At 36.0% G+C, this 19,607-nt stretch overlaps 1 protein-coding gene across 1 annotated transcript in view; it reads left to right on the forward strand.

The window, feature by feature from the left end:
• Sirt2 (NAD-dependent protein deacylase sirtuin-2) overlaps positions 1-19,607 on the forward strand; it is a 164,325-nt gene that overhangs the window by 92,916 nt on the left and 51,802 nt on the right. Inside the window, exons 8-9 of the mRNA XM_090399304.1 lie at positions 141-209; positions 16,786-16,915. Of these exons, the coding sequence (XP_090255430.1) occupies positions 141-209; positions 16,786-16,915 (199 nt within the window). The remainder of the gene's footprint in view (positions 1-140; positions 210-16,785; positions 16,916-19,607) is intronic.

The raw sequence follows: 19,607 nt of genomic DNA on the forward strand, positions 1-19,607 counted from the left end.
TAAAGGATTAAACAAGAATATAATTTCTTGGTGAAATAACTTTTTACATCATTGACTGATCTTATATATTTTACATAATTAAATGAAAAAACACTTTTCAAAAAGAATACTTTAACTAAAAAAATTTATCTGATTTACAGCCAACAAAATGCCATTATTTTTTGAAGTTGCTGCATGAAAAAGGACAATTAGCAAGATTGTATACTCAGGTAAGTTTAAGTTCCATATAATTCTTCATATTTTTCTTAAAAGCATGTGATTATATAAACACTAGTGTTATGCATGATTTGTCTTCAACATCTTATGATTGTCCATATTCATACTAAATTTTAAACTGTTACCAGCCATTGTTTGAAATTGAGTATGAATGTTATGTGAAATGTGAAGATGATAGTAGGATTGAAGATTTGTTATATAAAGGATTTGCCATTTCAGTACTGTTCTAAGCATATAAATTGCAGACCACCATATTTAATGATTTTCTTAGTTTGTTACTTGAAGGTATAAGTTAGGCTACTTCGAGGCCACCTTCCAATAATCTACGTGGAATACAGACAATTGAGGCTTCTAACCTAATCTATACTTCTTTAGGTACACTCTCTTAGTAGGTATCCACTCATATTGAGTGAAACTAGAGTTGGCAGTTGGCGATTTAGCTGTCTAAATTGTTCTGTTCATTTTAATTATTTAATGGTATTAACCCACAACACCACCACAAAACAAAAATTGATGTAATAATTTATCAATCTTCTAGTATTTTACTAGATTTTAAAGTTCTTTGGAGCACAAAAAAACGTTTGTCACAGAAAACAGAGGACTACTAATAAAGTCAAGTTGTTGAATATTCAAAGTTAAACAATAGAACTAGTCCTATCATGTTTCATCTAAGGATGGATTTAAAGTGGTTTACAGCTATAGGGTTAAATTTGGTATCAAAATGATGTACACTGAAATTTTTGGAATTTGAGAGTTAAATGCTGTCATATAAAAAAAAAAAAAAAAAATTAAAAAGCCTCTAATAGCATCCAAATTGCCACTCACAGTGAATTAGTTGCTAATTTATAATTAGTATTCCTAACAGAAGAAGAAGCCATTAGTGCTCCACAGGTTACCCTCTTACATCATAAAATTCCTGCCATGTACCCTCAAGGGATATATAGGATATGATTAGTACTACATGAAAAAAATTACATCATTACTAACTTCCTACCTGCAATTTTCTGCCAAATCAATCTGTTACCTGTCAAAGCTACATCATCAGATCTCTCGTCTTCTTCTCATCTTCCTTATACCCTCTTTTACCTTGCGGCGTCGAGGGTCCATTGATCATTGAACCTCACTCCGTTTACAGGATAAGGTGGTCAGCCTTATGCCCCGGTGTATCCTATGGCCTGTAGTGTTGAGTTCTCAAGGCCAGTTTGCCTGCTTTGCGGGATGAAAACCCCCAGAATAAACTGGGGGAAAAACCCTGCTGTCCACACCCAAGACTGGCTAACTTGGCTATGGCTGAGAAAGATCCTTCAGCTCCTCACGTCACCGGTGGCAATCGAACCTAGGACACTCCTTCCCCAGGCATATGGTTGCGAAGTGCATAGCCACTAGGCTAACCGCGCGGACATCATCAGATCTTATATTTATATTTCTATCTTCTAAGGCACTTTTTACCGTATCAATCCATCTATATCTTGGTCTTCTTCTGGGTCTTTTTCCTGTCAACCTGGCAGAGAACACTTTTTTGGCTAATCTATCCTCACCCATTCTGTTTAGGTGACCATACCACCTGAGATTAGTTCTGCTAACGTATTCCTGGATGCTGACAATGTCAAGTTCTTTCCTAATATCCTCGTTTTTAATATGATATTGTCATTGATGCCATCTGTTCACGCCTATAATCTTTCTCAGGACTCTCATATCTGCGGCCTCTAGTCTTTGGTCAAGTGTTTTACTTCTTACCCAGCTCTCAAATCCACAAGTTAAAACTGGTTTGAACACTGTCTTGTATACAGCTCATTTAGTGTTCCGACTAATTTCTCTCTTATTCCATATGAATTTATTTCTTTGACTTCCCACCATACCAGCTTTGCTGATTCTGTTGTCTATTTCTATATTTAATTTACCATCTTCACTCAAAATCATGCCTAAGTTGCTGAAATGTTTTAGTTGTTCCACAGGTTCTCCATTCACAACACAGTTGACATTTTCAATGATTCTACCTATTTTCATTGTCTTTGTCTTTTTATTGCTGACCTTCATACCATATCTATTACAACAGTTATTCAATTTAGTCAGAGAATCTTGCAGACTTTTAGCAGATTTATTTAGAAGTATAACATAATCCGCATAAAGCAAAGAGCTGATATTAACATCTCCAATTTTGATATCATGTTTAATACCATTTTCCTTCATAATGTGATCCATATAGATAATGAATAACAGAGGGGATAATGTACATCCTTGTCTTACACCAGATTTAACATTAAACCATCTTCCTGTACTTCCTTCAATTCTAACTGCTGACTTACAACTCAAATAAAGACTAATCATTGCTTGATATAATGCCCCATTGACACCATACAACTGTAGCGTTTTGAATAGCTTTTCTCTTGGCACCTTGTCATATGCCTTTTGCAGGTCTACAAAACTTAAATACAGATCTTTGTTATATTCCCATGCTTTCTCGACTATTTGTCGTAAAGTAAAGATCTGATCCTGACAGCCTCTGTTTGGCCTGAATCCAGCTTGTTCTTCACCAAGCTTTTCTTCCACAATTCTTCTCATCCGTTTCTCAAGTATACTTGCATAGATCTTGCCAGGAACACTCAGTAGGGAGTGTTCCTGGCAAGAATTCTATGTAATTCTCACATTCAGTTTTATTTTCTTTTTTATATATGGGTACTATGAGAGCTCTACTCCAATCATCGGGAATTTGTCCCTCTGTCCAGACTTTCTGAACTATGCAGTGCAGAAAGCCACTGTAAGACTCTTATACCACCATACTTCAGCATTTCTGGTCCACATCATCTACGGCTTTTACACATTTCAAGTCTTTGATGGCTTTTTCTACTTCAAGTATGGATATGTATTCCTGACTGCATGCCTGGTCAGTGTTTTTTACCACTGTGCTGTCATCACTGCTTGTTTCATTTAGCAGTTTTTCAAAGTAATTACTCCATACTTCAAGGATATCCTTTTCTCCCGTTTTCATGTGACCTTTATCATCTCTCTAACTCCTTTTACAGCATTCTTTCCTCCATTCCTAAGCTTCTTCAACAACCTCCAGAATATTTTGCCACCTTCTTGATATTTATTTTCTATATTCTTGCCAAAGTCCTCCCATGACTTTTGTTTAACTAGTTTTACACAGTGTTTAGCATTCTTGCATTTGTCTCTTTATTCTCTAAGAGCACAAGCTGACTTATTTGACAGGAACTTTTGATATGCTTTCTTCTTTTCGTTCACTGCCTCTTTAACTTCCTGTGTCCACCAGGGAGTTCTGATTTTTTTTATCCTTGCAGACAACCTCACCACATGCCTCTCTGGCAGAATCAATCAATGTTTTCTTCAGAGTTTGCCACTGAATCTCCAAGGTTTGATTCCTATTCTCAAACTCTTTCATTTTTTCTTCAATAATCTTTGTGTATTTTAGTCTACAGTTCACATCTGAGAGCTGCTCAACTTTTATTCGCTTTAAAACTTTCTTACATGTTATTCCTTTCAATATGTAATTCAATTTTATCCTGCTCAAGACTAAATAGTGATCACTTCCAATTTCAAATCCTCTATATACTCTGGTGTCCTGCACCAGGGAGAAAACATCACTATCAACAATAACATAGTTAATAAGACTTTTCTTATTCCTTTCTTCTTCTCTCCATGTGAATTTATGCACATTTTTATGTTGGAACATGGTGTTAGTAATAATCAGTCCATTTCCTGAGCAGAAATCCAACAGATATTTGCCATTATTATTAGCTTTAACTGATCTTTAACTCTGGTGATGTTGAGTTGGGGTTTGTTTTCAGATTCGTTCCAGTAGCTGACTTTTCGCTGTTCGCCCTGGTTCCCTGGAAAAAACAACGGGGGCCTTGTTTAATTGGGCAATGCCCCAGCCGGCATGAAATTTTGTCATGTCGTACCATCATTTTTTATTTTGGTTTAACCAATAAGAGTACAATTTGGTCGGCTAAATCCCAAATTGCCAGCCCATCCTCGTTCGTTCAGTATCCAAGTAGATATCCAACAGGGTGCACCATGAGAAGGTGAGGATTGGACATTAGGTCAGCGCTTTGACCCTTAAGCACCCCTAAATTAGAAATTATGGTGAATATTGAACATGGGATCTATTATCTATCTACCCCCAAAAGTTGTTTTTGCTTGAATGGATGGAGTATTGTTACAATCTAAACCTCCTAAAATCAGCATTACACAGAAAGAAATTGCAGTTAAAAAAATGTTACACAACAAGATTATTATGAACAGATTGTTAGATACCTGTAGAAAAGAAATAGAATTTATTAAAACTCCAGTATATTCCATCCAACATTACATGGACATCATCAAGGAGAGATCAATGAACTATTTTCAAAACATGAATCACAAGATATGAGCCATGTAGCATGTGCTTACTAGTTCTTTTCTCATTCACAACAGTTGTCATGAGAATGCACTATTACGGTTCAAAGAATCAGTGTATAATGCGTATAGCAAAAAATTAAATGACTTAAATCAGTGTGTAAAAAAAAAATTTTGAATGGTTAATGGCAATCACTTCACAGTGAATCACTTTGAAATTGGCATACAATCCGAACGGTTTGGACAGTGTCACAAAGTTTCACATGTTTTGAAGGACAGATGATCAAATTCAAATCTGTTAGAATGAAGATTGTTGGTTTAGTTCCAAAGAACTCCATGTCTAATATCAATGGCATGGAAAGCAAGGCCAGACTCATTGGATTTTTAAAAATTTAATATAGTCCTGATGTTTTTAGATTCTAATAATAGCAGAATGGCCAGCCTATTCAAAATAACAAAGTTGACGTGAACAGGACACTTGATTGACATCTGGCAGGGATAGAGGTGATAATTTGTCCTTGATGGATGCTAGATGATGCAGCCTTACATGCCAGTAGGCATGGAAAGAATTAGTGATGATGATGGATGCTAGATGATATAAATGTTCATCAGATTTTTGTTGACAGCATTAATAGAAAAAAATTATGAGATTGTGATGCACTTTGGATTACCAAATAAGCTAGTTAGACTTACAAGATTAACAATGGAAAACTCAGAAGCACAGGTTAAAATGCTAAATGGTTTAACAGATCCTTTTCCAATAGCTGAAAGATTAAAACAAGGAGATAGTCTATCTCCAATACTTTGTAACTTAGCTTTGGAATACATTATCTGATCATTGCCAGTAGATACTAAAAACACTAATAAATAAATCAGTGAATATCGTAGATTATGCAGATGATATTAACATGTTAAAAACTGAACAGAAATCAGAAGAAACATATTTGGAATTAGAAAAATCAGCATATGATAGGGCTAAAAATTATTCAACAGAAAACTAAAATAATAATTAATACCAGGCAGAATCATTTAACTGACAAGTGTGAAAATTGGAACACTGAAAGTGGAACAGTTCAAATATTTAGGAGTAATGATCACAAACCATCCAAATGAGATGGTAGTAGAAGTACCGAATTGAATAAAGAAGGATCAGGCTTTTTATTCTCTCTCTCTCTCTCTTATCTGTATTCATTTCAAAAGATATCTGTTGGAAGTGTAAAGTACAAATATATAAATTGATAATTCATCTAATTGTTATCTAGATATTTATGATAAGGATAGAGAATTTGATTCCAGCTTTTGAAAGGAAAATCCTTAGAAAAATATTTGACCCAATGAATGATAATGGTCTCTGGAGGATGAGATACAACTGAATTATTCCAGCTTCTAGTATAAAGTTTAAAAAGTTGCATTGGACATGCAGGACATGTTTTTTTATGGAAAATGACAGTATTCTTAAGAAGCTTATAAATAGTAAAATTCTGTAGCATTTAGGTGATGTTCAATTGGTATCAGGGAACATAATGCGCACTAAGAAAACATTTCCCACTCCTTTACACTCTTGCCACCAGCATGAGTTGCTGCTTAGCAAGAAGGGTCTATGTTCTCATGAAGTTACCATATTCTGGTTTTGCCATCATCCTGATACAGTGCAAACTGGGACTTGTCAGTAAAATTCTTGGTAAAAGACCAAGAGGAAAACCAAGAACAAAATGGATGGATTCCATTAATCAAGATTGCAATGTCCAGACTGGAGAAGTGAGATTCTGTAGAGACAGGGTTGGAGGCAACAAAGCCAGGAGGCCAAGGCTTGATTTGTGTTGCAGAGCCATATGGATGAAGAAAAGAAGAAGATGATGGTAGAAAAGTAGATATGCATCCTCCAAACCAACTTGGAATCTATAAATTGTATTTGCAAATAATCTGTGCTATTTCTTCAGATATACCTTTAAGTTAGGATATTGAAATTCTCTTCACTTCATTGTAGTCTTGCTGAGGGACGATAACTTGATAATTTTCTGGATGATAGTTTTGTTATAACCATTAGTCACTAGATGATTTTTATCTTATCTGTCTAATAGAAGGGAAAACAGTAATCAGAAGAACAGATTGCACAAGTTCTGTGTACCAAAAGCTTTTGATAATGTGTTCGTGGCAGATGATGGTGGTGTGAAGATGGATGTATCTGCCAGTAATGGAAGGTTTTCTGTAAACAGAAAACTCAGTACTGCCTGTATAAGTATAATAGTTTATTAAGGTATCCAAAAAGGGAAGACTGGTTGGATTTACATTCAGTAGTGAATTTGATATGTGAGGTAAGAGTTTATTCTGTCCAGAAATTGTAGTAATTCTCTTTTGTATGGGACCAAACTGTAAAAAAATCAATGAATTCAATATAATATTGATGTTCACTAATTTTTTTTTTTTTTTAATGCTAATGTTATATTGAATACATGAAACCTCAAAAGGATCTAGCACAATATAGTATTGATACTGAACACAGTATCCAGTTGGATGAAGCTCGTCTTCTCCATAGAAGCAGTTTTAAATATGAATACATTTTCAAAGAAAGTTGCAAAGCCCCTTTTACATTGCCAAATCTGAATCGGAATGATTGTCTCTCTCTCTGCCAAAAGTTTGGGAGATTCTCATTTTATGTAACCATCAAAAATAGTTTTTATTAATAAATTATAATTAGCAGCTCTCAGATGTGAACTGTAGACTAAAATACACAAAGATTATTGAAGAAAAAATGAAAGAGTTTGAGAATCAAATCTTGGAGATTCAGTGGCAAACTCTGAAGAAAACATTGATTGATTCTGCCAGAGAGGCATGTGGTGAGGTTGTCTGCAAGGATAAAAAAATCAGAACTCCCTGGTGGACACAGGAAGTTAAAGAGACAGTGAAGGAAAAGAAGAAAGCATATCAAAAGTTCCTGTCAAATAAGTCAGCTTGTGCTGTTAGAGAATATAGAGACAAATGTAAGAATGCTAAACAAAAGTCATGGGAGGACTTTGGCAAGAATATAGAAAATAAATATCAAGAAGGCGGCAAAATATTCTGGAGGTTGTTGAAGAAGCTTAGAAATGGAGGAAAGAGTGCTGTAAAAGGAGTTAGAGATGATAAAGGTGACATGAAAACAGGAGAAAAAGATATCCTTGAAGTATGGAGTAATTACTTTGAAAAACTGCTAAATGAAACAAGCAGTGATGACAGCACAGTGGTAAAGAACATTAACCAGGCATGCAGTCAGGAATACATATCCATACTTGAAGTAGAAAAAGCCATCAAAGGCTTGAAATGTAGAAAGGCAGCAGGAGTAGATGATATTCGACCACAAATGCTGAAGTATGGTGGTATAAGAGTCCTACAGTGTCTGCACTGCATACTTCAGAAAGCCTTGACAGAGGGACGAATTCCCGATGATTGGAGTAGAGCTCTCATAGTTCCCATATATAAAAAGGGAAATAAAACTGAACGTGAGAATTACAGAGGTATTTCCCTACTGAGTGTTCCTGGCAAGATCTATGCAAGTATACTTGAGAAACGGTTGAGAAGAATTGTGGAAGAAAAGCTTGGTGAAGAACAAGCGGGATTCAGGCCAAATAGAGGCTGTCAGGATCAGATCTTCACTTTACGACAAATAGTCGAGAAAGCATGGGAATATAACAATGATCTGTATTTAAGTTTTGTCGATTTGGAAAAGGCATATGACAAGGTGCCAAGAGAGAAGCTATTCAATACGCTGCAGTTATATGGTGTCAATGGGGCATTATATCAAGCAATACTTAGTCTTTATTTGAGTTGTAAGTCAGCAGTTAGAATTGAAGGAAGTACAGGAAGATGGTTTAATGTTAAATCTGGTGTGAGACAAGGATGTACATTATCCCCTTTGTTATTCATTATCTATATGGATCACATTATGAAGGAAAGTGGTATTAAACATGATATCAAAATTGGAGATGTTAATATCAGCTCTTTGCTTTATGCAGATGATGTTATACTTCTAAATAAATCCGCTACAAGTCTGCAAGATTCTCTGACTAAATTGAATAACTGTTGTAATAGATATGGTATGAAGGTCAGCAATAAAAAGACAAAGACAATGAAAATAGGCAGAATCATTGAAAATGTCAACTGTGTTGTGAATGGAGAACCTGTGGAACAAGTAAAACATTTCAGCTACTTAGGCACGATTTTTACTGAAGATGGTAAATTAAATATAGAAATAGAGAACAGACTCAGCAAAGCTGGTATGGTGGGAAGTCAATTGAATAAATTGATATGGAATAAGAGAGAAATTAGTCGGAACACTAAATTAGCTGTATACAAGACAGTGTTCAAACCAGTTTTAACTTATGGATCTGAGAGCTGGGTCAGAAGTAAAACACTTGACTAGAGACCGCAGATATGAGAGTCCTGAGAAAGATAATAGGCGTGAATAGATGGCATCAATGGCAATATCATATTAAAAATGAGGATATTAGGAAAGAACTTGACATTGTTAGCATTCAGGAATGTGTTAGCAGAGCTAATATCAGGTGGTATGGTCACTTAAACAGAATGGGCGAGGAAAGATTAGCAAAACAAGTGTTCTCTGCCAGGTTGGCAGCAAAACGACCCAGAGGAAGACCGAGATATAGGTGGATTTGTACGGTACAAAGTGCCTTAGACGATAGGAATATAAGATCTGATAATGTTGGAGTCTTGACAAGTAACAGACTGATTTGGAGGAAAATTGTAGATAGGATGTTAGTAATGATGTTTTTTTTTCATGTAGTACTATCATATCCTGTACACCCGTTGAGGGTACATGGCAGGAATTTGATGATGATGATGATTAATAAATAATAATATTATTTATTAATATTAATTTCTAGCATGTGGCAACAGTTTTTAATTGGTAAACTAGCGATGTTGTATGTGCCTTCTATTCCTGTTTCTTTGATTTGCTTGTTTCTATGCACTGATGATGTACTGTTATTTTCAGTACGAAATATCTGTACTTTCATTTCATTAAAGTTAATTACTGTGGTTATCATGTAATTTATGGTTTAATTTTAAGATAGGCTGTAGCATTCAGGTGATGTTCAACTGGTATCAGGGAACATAATGTGTACCAAGAAAACATTCCCCACACCTTTACACCCTTGCCACCAGCCTGATTTGTTACTGCTTAGCAGGAAGGGTCCATGGCTTTGTGACGTTACCATATTCTGGTTCTGCCATCATTCTGATATAGTATAATCTGGGACTTGTCAGATCCAGCCATATTTTTTTAGTCATCAGCTGTCCAGTGTTGGTGATTACATACCCACTGAAGCTGCATCTTCCTGATCTTAGCTGTAACTTCAGTGGGCATGCGATAACCAACATCGGGACCCAAGATGATTGTCTGCTCTTGTATCCCATCTATGACAGCATGTGATAAACTGTGCATGCTGTGATGATCTGACTGCTACTGTTGTATTGAACTGTGATTTATTTGGTTGTATCCTTTCTATCATGTTTCACAATTCTTGCCATTCTTCTCTGACCTTACATCAATGAGCCATTTCCCCACCATATGACTGCCATTGGCTTGAAGTTTTCTGGTTATTGCACTACACCTAGTACACCTTAAACCTTGTTTTTGTGTATGAAAAACCCAGATGAGTAGATTTTGTGAGATACTGGCACCATCAATCATAACTATGCTCACTTAAGTCATGCCTTTTACCCATTCTGATGCATCAAATACAAAAAAATAGAATATGGTGAAGTGTTTAATAAAGTGGCCACTCTGTGTGTGTGTGTGTGTGTGTGTGTGTGTGTGTGTGTGTGTGTGTGTGTACATTGGTGGGTACTACAGTGGGCCGTTTAGACTTTGTCAACAGTTGACCAAGCTGAGTTGAACAGAATATTCAACTCTGTTCTATTAGAGTTGAACACTGGTGGAACAAAAATAAATAAATTATATATGTTATTAATATATATTATATATATTTATAATATATAATTATGTATTATTAAATAATAAAAATTAATTAAATTTCTTAAACAAGATAGTGTCTGCATAATTATTCATAATGATTGCTGATCATCATGTAACCCTGAAATAAAGAATTCCCTAAGGACATTGTTGACTTGTTTAAATTCACCCTCAATGCAGGCTATTTTATGGCAGAATGAATAAGCTGCAAAAACTGATTGATGGAACATTAATGGCAGTTCTGTTTCACCAGAAACCAGCTTTTCAGCACTGCTTACCTGCCTAGATTTGTCGATGATATCTTTGTAGTTTAGTCCCACTCAAAACAGAATTACTACAATTTCTGGATAGAATCTACTCCTTATATTCTCATATCCTGTTCACTGTGAATCCACTGTCTTCTCTTTTTATTGGATGCTTTAATAATCCATACTCCTGCAGACAGTATTGAATTTTCTGTGTACAGAAAACTTTCCTTTATCAATAGATACATCTGTCTTCACATCATCATCCATCACAATATGCTCTTCTGATTCCCTTCTGCTATAAGATGAATTAAATAAAATTCACTTTGGTGACTAAATGGTTAAAATGTAACTACCATTCAGAAAATTATCAGTCATCATCCCTCAGCCAGGCTGCAGTCTGATACAAAAAGAATTTACAAACCCTACCTTAAAGGAACTGAAAGGAATAAATAGCATGGATCCTTCACTAGTACAATCTATACACCTATGATCTACAAAGAACAAATTACTCCTCCTTCCCCCACCAAGTGTCTGCAAGGTACTCTATTCAAGTCAGCTTTGCTACTTTGGATAGACTAGTGATTTTTCTAAGATTAGAATCCAATAACATCAGGCCTGCATTAAATTTTTAGAATCTGACAAGTCTAACCTTGCTTTCTTTTGCCATTGACACTAGATGCAGAGTCCTTCAGAGCTTAACCAACTCAATATTTTTCATTCCAGCAGATTTAAATTTGATCCTCTGTTTCTTGAAATATGAAACTTTGCCATTCTCCAGACCTGAACTGTTCTGATTGTATGCCAATTTCAAAGTTTCCTGGAAGTGATTGTTGTTAATTTAATTTATTATTTTATTTTGTAAATATTGATTAGGTTATTTAATTTTTTGTTATGGATGCTATTCAAGCTAGTAGGCATTTGCTATGTGATTCACATGTTGTGATTCATGTTTTGAATGTAGTTAATTGATCCTCTTCCTTGTGTTGGGGCAGGTAACAGAATACCCCAATCGCACTCCTGTGTATAGTAAGAGGCGATAAATGGAGACCCAGTCCCTGGCTGCATAGCTGGGTCTCCTTTGGGAGTTGGGCAAAGGGCTAATCACCTCTCCCTGTAAAAAAAAAAATCTATTTGATTACAGAAACTGGAAATCTGGATGAACAAATGCTCCTGGCGACAGGTGTGACTTGCGAGACCCCCCTCCCCCCCAGAAGACGGTTAATGTTGAAAGAGTCACTTATGAAGCCACAAAAAATTTTAAAGATTGGATCGTGGAATGTCAGAACACTGTACAAGGTAGGAAAAACTAGACATGTAACAAATAAAATGGACAATTACAAGTTAGACATCTTAGGTATCAGCGAACTCAGATGGACTAGTTTTGGTAGACTAGTATGTGGGCAAGACACCAGATTAGTAAGTTGCCTCAAGTGGTCACGCACGTGGCGACCTAAGTTTCGGGGAAGACGTTACGGGAAGGCAAGACCCATGAGTGCAAAAGAATAACGTGTTGGGTGAAAATTTAGGGTTACAAGGAGTCCCCGGTAGGGGTTGATATAAAAGGGCTGGACCCCCCCCCCCCAAGACGCTTTTTGTCTGGAGTCTCTGTTCTCTCTCTCGGTGGCAGAAATCGGAGGTGTTGGGTCGTGATTAGAGGGATCATGGATTCCAAGCCCTAAGACGAACGAATAGAGGATTTTCGAAGCAACGGGCAACTCCCAGGAAGGATAGTGGCCAGGTAGTGTGCCTTATGGATGCAGAATTGCCTCGTGCTAAGAATATTTTAGGCATAGATTATTGGTATGCAGACTCCATGAGGACCAACCTAAGCTGACAGGAATTTTAGCCTTAACATAGAGGGAAGAAAATGTTTACAAGGGAAGGAAAGGAATCCAAGAATCGAAAGGACAAGCATGAGGAATCCTCGAGTTCGGTATAGTAAACCTTTAATCAAGTAATATGTGAGAGGAAGGTAATTGTAACTTAAGAATCATAGACCTTCATAAAGTTTTGAGACTATCTAAAACTAAGACATTACTGTGATATTTTAATCGTAGTTGGTGAGCTATATGTGCTATGTATTATAATTGTACTTTTGTTGATTGCTAGCTATGTTTAAGAGCTGTGGAGATGTCTAATCCGGATAGCTTGATTAACACCTAAAAGTCATTATTGGTTTTATGATCTAAGAATGTTTTAATATATTCAAGCTTTGAATCTTTGAACATAATGTTTTTGTAGTATTAATTACTGTGTGATGTATATTGATTAATTTTACTTTGTAATCTAGTAGTACAGTGATAATTGAAAGTTCTTTATTCTGTATGATAATCATTATGTTAAATAAACCTTTTGCTCTTATTAATTTGGTTGCCTGTGTCTAAGAATCCGATGCACCAATCATAAATTATTCAGATCTAAGCTGGAGATAATTGTTAATTAAGACCACGACTGCAAACATGGTTGATTATAGAAGGTATTGATAATTGATAACTTAGTATAGAAATTGATTAGATTAACCACATGTATATCTGAATGTTCACTTCTTGACTGAGAAGTTTTTCCAATCTAAGGGTTCTGGGTGGTGCAGCGGAAGAAATACATTTTCCCAGAACCTTAAGGGAATTTAATTTCAGAAGCTTTGTTACCAAGGGATTGGCTTACCTTGAGACAATCTCTTTGTAGATCAAATTCGGTCACGTGATAATCTAAGGGGCTGAAGTATATAATAGTAAGATGGACACCTTATAGGCGCTGCTGAGACAGGACAAATTATTCAAGAGATAGTTAAATAAAGGAGTTAAACCATATTTAATAAATATTACCTACGACATTATAACAAAATGATGCAGCCGACAGGATGTGAATTGTACTATTAAATTGAAATCTTAGACAGTTCACAGTGAGTAGGTTTCGGATTCTGACTGGGCATTTAAAGAGCAATAGTTAAATTTTGAGTAATTTGAATATTTTATAGTGTAGTACATTGTAAACTCAGATATAAGCATATTCACTCCTACTAGTAGTTCAGGAATGAACAATGCAGAGTTCTTTAGTGTATAAATCCACAACAGGTGTTCCTGCAGTTTTTGGGGGAAGAGATGGACAACATCATGGTGTTTTTTTGCTATATTGAAGAGCTAAGAAAGGCTGGAGGATGGACAGACTTTCAGCTACTAGTGCTACTCTGCAGTAAGCTGGTAGGGAAGGCCAAAACCTTCCTATACTCCACAACTGTTCTAAAAGAGACTCTGGAATATTCTAAATTTAAGTCCTAATCTCTCAATTCTCTAAATTGAGAAGTTTGGGGCCTAACTTGTGGAAGCTCCAGAGATACTCTCAAAAGGACAGAGAAAGTGTGTCCAGTTTTCAGAACAGATTGTTAACTATGGCAAGTACCCTGAACGTCTCAAATGAGGAAAGACCCCACTTGGACTGGGCTTTCTTCCAGCAATTCAGACTAGGGGTAAAACAAGAGTTAAGAGAGACAGATTTCAGCAAAACAATATCCAATCTGGATAAGTGCTACAATGCTGTGAAAGAAAGGAAGCAGATGCTTGGAGACATCCATTCTACACCCTTGTTAACATCGTTGAGGAAGATCACAGCTCAATTAAGCAACAAGAACAGGAGAAAGAAAGTACGGAGAGGAAGGATAAGTCCAAGAATAAAAAGGGAAGTGAGGGAAATGGTGTTGAGACAATCAATTGATTGACAGAAACTATTTCTGAATTATGTAATGTCAGATCTATAATTAAACAGGAAGTAGAACATCTCCAGCAACCTGTTATGGAAAGACTAGACGAAGTACTGAAACAATTGGGAGCAATATCCATCGGAGCCCCCAGAGCCATCCAGCAACACGAGCGAAGGAACTACAAAGCTGATTCGCAAAGAGGTTGAGAAGTTACAAAAGCCTCTGCTTGATCGACTGGACTCAGCCATGCAGAAACTGACAGCAGTGACCTTACAGGACATCTCTAAACATCCATCAAATCTAAGAAGGACCAGTGATCAGAATGAAAGAAGAGAACCACCCAGATGTTGCAATTGTGACAGGATTGGGTGCCTTGCCCACAATTGTTTCAGCAGTAAGAGGCGCTCCAACAAAGGTTACAATGAGGAGCCTAGGTCTCATGTATACGCGACTAGGACTTGGAACAGAGGTCAAAGACGTAAAGGGCAATCATATGGAATGATAGCAGAGGGAAAAGTCTGTGGGAAATATTGTAAGGCTCTGATAGACACTGGTTCATCATTTCAGGGGATTATTTTAGAATATTGGAGCCTTATGTAAAAGGGGAAGTTTCGAATCTCAGGAAGTCCGTGAGAATATCTGGAATTACAGCCTCCACAATTCACGCGACCAAGTCAGTAAACTTAAAGGTGTACTTACCTGAATTCAATCTATGTGTTTGGCATGAGTTTTTGGTTCTGCCTAGAAGTTCTCTCCCACACATAAAGTTGATTCTAGGGAATGATTTCCTGATAAGATATAACTTCACATGTAATTATGCAAGGAGGGAGATATGTCTTCTTGGAAGAAGGAGAATCACCAAGAAAGATTGTAAGTCACAGTCTTACAGTGAGGACAAGGATTCATTCAGCTTTAAGCTTCAGAGACAGAGTAACGAAGAGCAGGCTGATAGATCTGAGATTAACCCAGTATGTAATCAATTGAGAATGGAGGAGGCCTCTTTGTCAGAAGAGACAGGTCATCCAGCATGCAATAATTCGTTAATTGGAAGGGTATCAGAAATTAATAGTGACTCAAACATGAGTTTGGATGAATTTCAACCTACAGTGCTGGGGGTTAATTATAAAGAGGATTAGGAGAGCCTGCAGTGAAATAAATCACATTCGGAGCATTTTACAAAAGAAAAAAAACAAAAAACAAAAAAACCCAAGTAATACACATTACTTTTATAATCAGAGGAGTTCACAGCATGATGTGAGAAAAAAAACAGAAGGAAGGAATTCTGAAAACATAGTCGTGGCTAATGGTAATTTGAAAGACAGATTTATTCAAGATGAAGACTCCCCCCCTAGAATTGAAAGAGGGAACACAAAGAAAAAAAAATTTTTTTGTAGAAAAATTTTTAAAAGGGAGGGGAAACCTTTGTTAAATTGTGAATGAATGCAATTCACTAAGGAATGTTTCATTCATAATTTGACAAGTTAAAACCCTTGAAAGGATATGCTTGTATTTTAGTATTATTGCCTGACAAATATTAGATACCGTAATTAGTGTAAAACTGGTGAATGTTCCCATGTAAAATACCTACTAAATTGTATGTTATACAATGAATTTGTTTTATACATATTTTCTGTTAGAATTGATATAAAAGAATTACTGTGTAAATTGCATATAACCAACTGAGATTATATGGTCAAAGTATGTGGGCAAGACACCGGATTAGTAAGTTGCCTCAAGCGGTCACGCGTGCATACGCCACGTGGTGAGCTAAGTTTTCGGGGAAGACGCTACAGAAAGGCAAGACTTAAGAGTGCAAAAGAATAACACGTCGGGTGAAAATTTAGGGTTACAAGGAGTCCCGGTAGGGGTTGATATAAAAGGGCTGGAATTCCCCCCCTAGACACTTTTTGTCTGGAGTCTCTGTTCTCTCTTGGTGGCAGAAGTCGGAGGTGTTGGGTCTTGATTAGACAGATTGCGGATTCCAAGCCCTGTGATGAACGAATAGAGGATTTTCGAAGCAATGGGCAACTCCCAGGAAGGATAGTGGCCAGGTAGCAATGTTGCCACAATGCTAAATCATATTAGAATAATTTATAATTGGAATTAGAAATGATTTATATCAGAATGAGGATAATTATATAATAATCAAATCCTGCCAGACTGTCAGTAAAATTAACTATTATGCAGTTCATCACTCCTTATATTGTAGCAAATCACATTATTTTTAATACATTTCTCATTTGGATCATTCTAATTATCTACTACATCATACATTTATTTTTAAAATATTTTTTCAGAATATTGATACTCTAGAAAGAGTAGCTGGAATTCCAGAAGAGAAATTGGTAGAAGCCCATGGTACCTTCCATACATCTCACTGCCTTGATTCATCTTGCAATCAAGAATATTCTATGGAGTGGATGAAAGGTTAGCTGTTATACTTGTTGCATTATCTGAAATTAATACAAAATGCCTATGACCTCCCAACCAAAAGTTTAAAAGTCATACTTCTCAAAGCCATGCAGAAATATCTCAAAAATGGAATGGTTTCTTATTCAGAATACAGAGCTAATGCCATAGTATAGAGACACATGGACACAGATATGTATATTGACAAAATGTAAAACATACTCCATGACACAAACATCTACAATCTAACAGACTATGACCCTACCTGGCATGACATGCAACAAACAGTTTGCTTAAAGAACTTGTAAACTGGTCTAAAGATATCAAGGAGCCCCTTGCTTCTAGACATCTGCTAGTTCCCAGAATTTATGGAGCTTCAAAGGTACACAAGCAATACTACTAAGTTTTAAGCATCTTGCACAGCTGGTAATTCCATTATCGGGAACACAGACATCTACATGACAATGAATAGTTTACTTTTGATCTTGTAAACTCTTCCAGGGATACCACAAACCATCTTGCTTTCCAGCATCCTACTTCCCAGAATTTATATAGCTCCAAAGATAATACACAAACATGACATATCACTGTCTCACAATGGATGCCAGATATTTATTCACTTTTCTCTAAATTTTGCACAGCTTGTAGCTCACTTATGGGCAAGACAGACACCTATATAAAGAACACTGCATTGAAAAAAAATAAGAATATTGTAATAGAACCCTTTGACCTACTAGCCTGGACTTCACAAATCTCTTCACCAATACATTTTGAACAGAAACTGTAGGACTATTACAAGAACTGTTTCCACTAGACAGTGATGTTATTTGAATACTGTGTCAACATGTTCTTCTAATTCCAAGACAAATTCTGCAAGCAAGAAAGAAGGCTTAACAATGGGCTCATTACATTTTCTGTTTTTATCCAGTCCATGAAGTTATTTGAAAAACAGTTCCTTAAGACTATGAAGTATCAGTTGATCATCTTAACAACTTTCATTCTCATACAAAGTTCACTGTTGAATTAGAAACCACAGATCCCTGCCTTTTTTAGACACCTCTCCTGGAGTCTTCAAAACAGAATAAACTTAGCTATTAAGTCTACATAAACCAACACACAGGAAAAATTCCTCCAAGCATTGTCCCAACACCATCTAGCCCATCAAATTGGTATTATAAAAACTGTGAGTGGCATGTAACATTTTTATCTGTACAGAGAAAAAAAAGCCAAGAACTCGCACCTCAGTCTTATTCTTCCAAAAAAAATTGTTATAGTTAAAAAAAAAAAAAAAAAAAAAAAAAAAGTATCACTCCCTTACACATGATCTGTCATGAACAAGATCTCAAGTCTGTTCCTCTCCAAAACCTTCCCATTCATCTTCAAAAAAAAAAACAAAATATACACAATCAGTTCATGGGAAATTTGCTGTGTGGAGACAAACAGGCTGGTCAGAAGAGATGCATACGTCTGAACACATCAAGGACATGAAGAAAAAAAAAAGCTAAATCAGGACAAGTGGTACATTCAACAGAGACAAATCAAGTATTATGATAGTGTGCAGAGATGGCCTACTTTGATTACAATTTCAGAGCATTTGAAGAATCATTGGAAATTTAAAAAAAAAAAAAAAAAAACCTAATCAATGCAGCGAGAAATGATGACATTAGCTTTGGTTGTCTTTCATCAAAAAACCTGGTGCAAGCTTTGTGCTTTGTATTCATCACATCACTAGTTGTCATGATACAATGTGAATTTCACATGAGCAACATTGTTTGTCCATTTCAAATATTTTGTATTAGCTTGCTTGTTACAAAATCCAGCCAGTATAATATCAGTTCAATGTTTTTATTTCACTTTCCTGAAGGAGTGTACCATAATACACACAAACCTAGTAGAGATTAAAACTAATTGTTCAAGAAACAATCTCTGTGTGGCATATATATGCAAGACAAACTTTCAGCAAAGATCTAGAGCCTTAGGTGAGTGGAGATGTTTGTCTGATATGTTGGTTAGCAGATGGATGATATGCATTAAATCATCAGGACAAGCTTTGGTCAGTGAAATTGGAAAAAAAAAAGGGTGAATTGGAATTGCGGACATTAACTGTTAGGGTAGTTAGATTGTAGGTAATCAAGCTTCAAGAATAAGAAGTTTAAAGGGACTTGAGGTATAGTACTCTGTTATAGAATATTAGACTGGAACATTAGAACTGAGATATTCCTTCTTCTTTATGGCAGAAGGAATCATACGGAGTGCAGTTTGTACCTTTAAAATGGATTGTGCATTGTTGGTTGTGGATGTGTTGAAAGGTTTTGCTGTTGTTGATTATTCATTTTATACTTAATGGTATGAACTCAACACTAGAGGAACAAAATAAATCAAATTATTAAGCTCTGAATATTTTGCCAGATTTCAAACTAGCATTTTTTGAGCAGAAGATTACTTGTCACTGTTGCTAATATCTTATCATGATATGTAGGTTTGCCTAAGGAAGTTGATTCACAGCTGTTATGTTAAAAGTAGTTTTTAAATGACTGTCTCTCAAATGTTTAGTAAATTAATACAACCGTACTTATTGAGGTTAAAGGAATGCTTCATTGCTGATGACTCAATAGTTTCTCAGATGTGTGGCAACTTCTCTGCAGCACTATAGTTCTTTTCCATTTAATTCTGTGTGGAGGTATCTAAAGTATGGTCACCATTTTGACTT

Source organism: Typopeltis vanoorti, chromosome 10 (genome assembly GCF_054136105.1).
Source record: "Typopeltis vanoorti isolate ZY-2024b chromosome 10, IOZ_Tvanoo_1.0, whole genome shotgun sequence".
Classification (NCBI taxonomy): domain Eukaryota; kingdom Metazoa; phylum Arthropoda; class Arachnida; order Uropygi; family Thelyphonidae; genus Typopeltis; species Typopeltis vanoorti.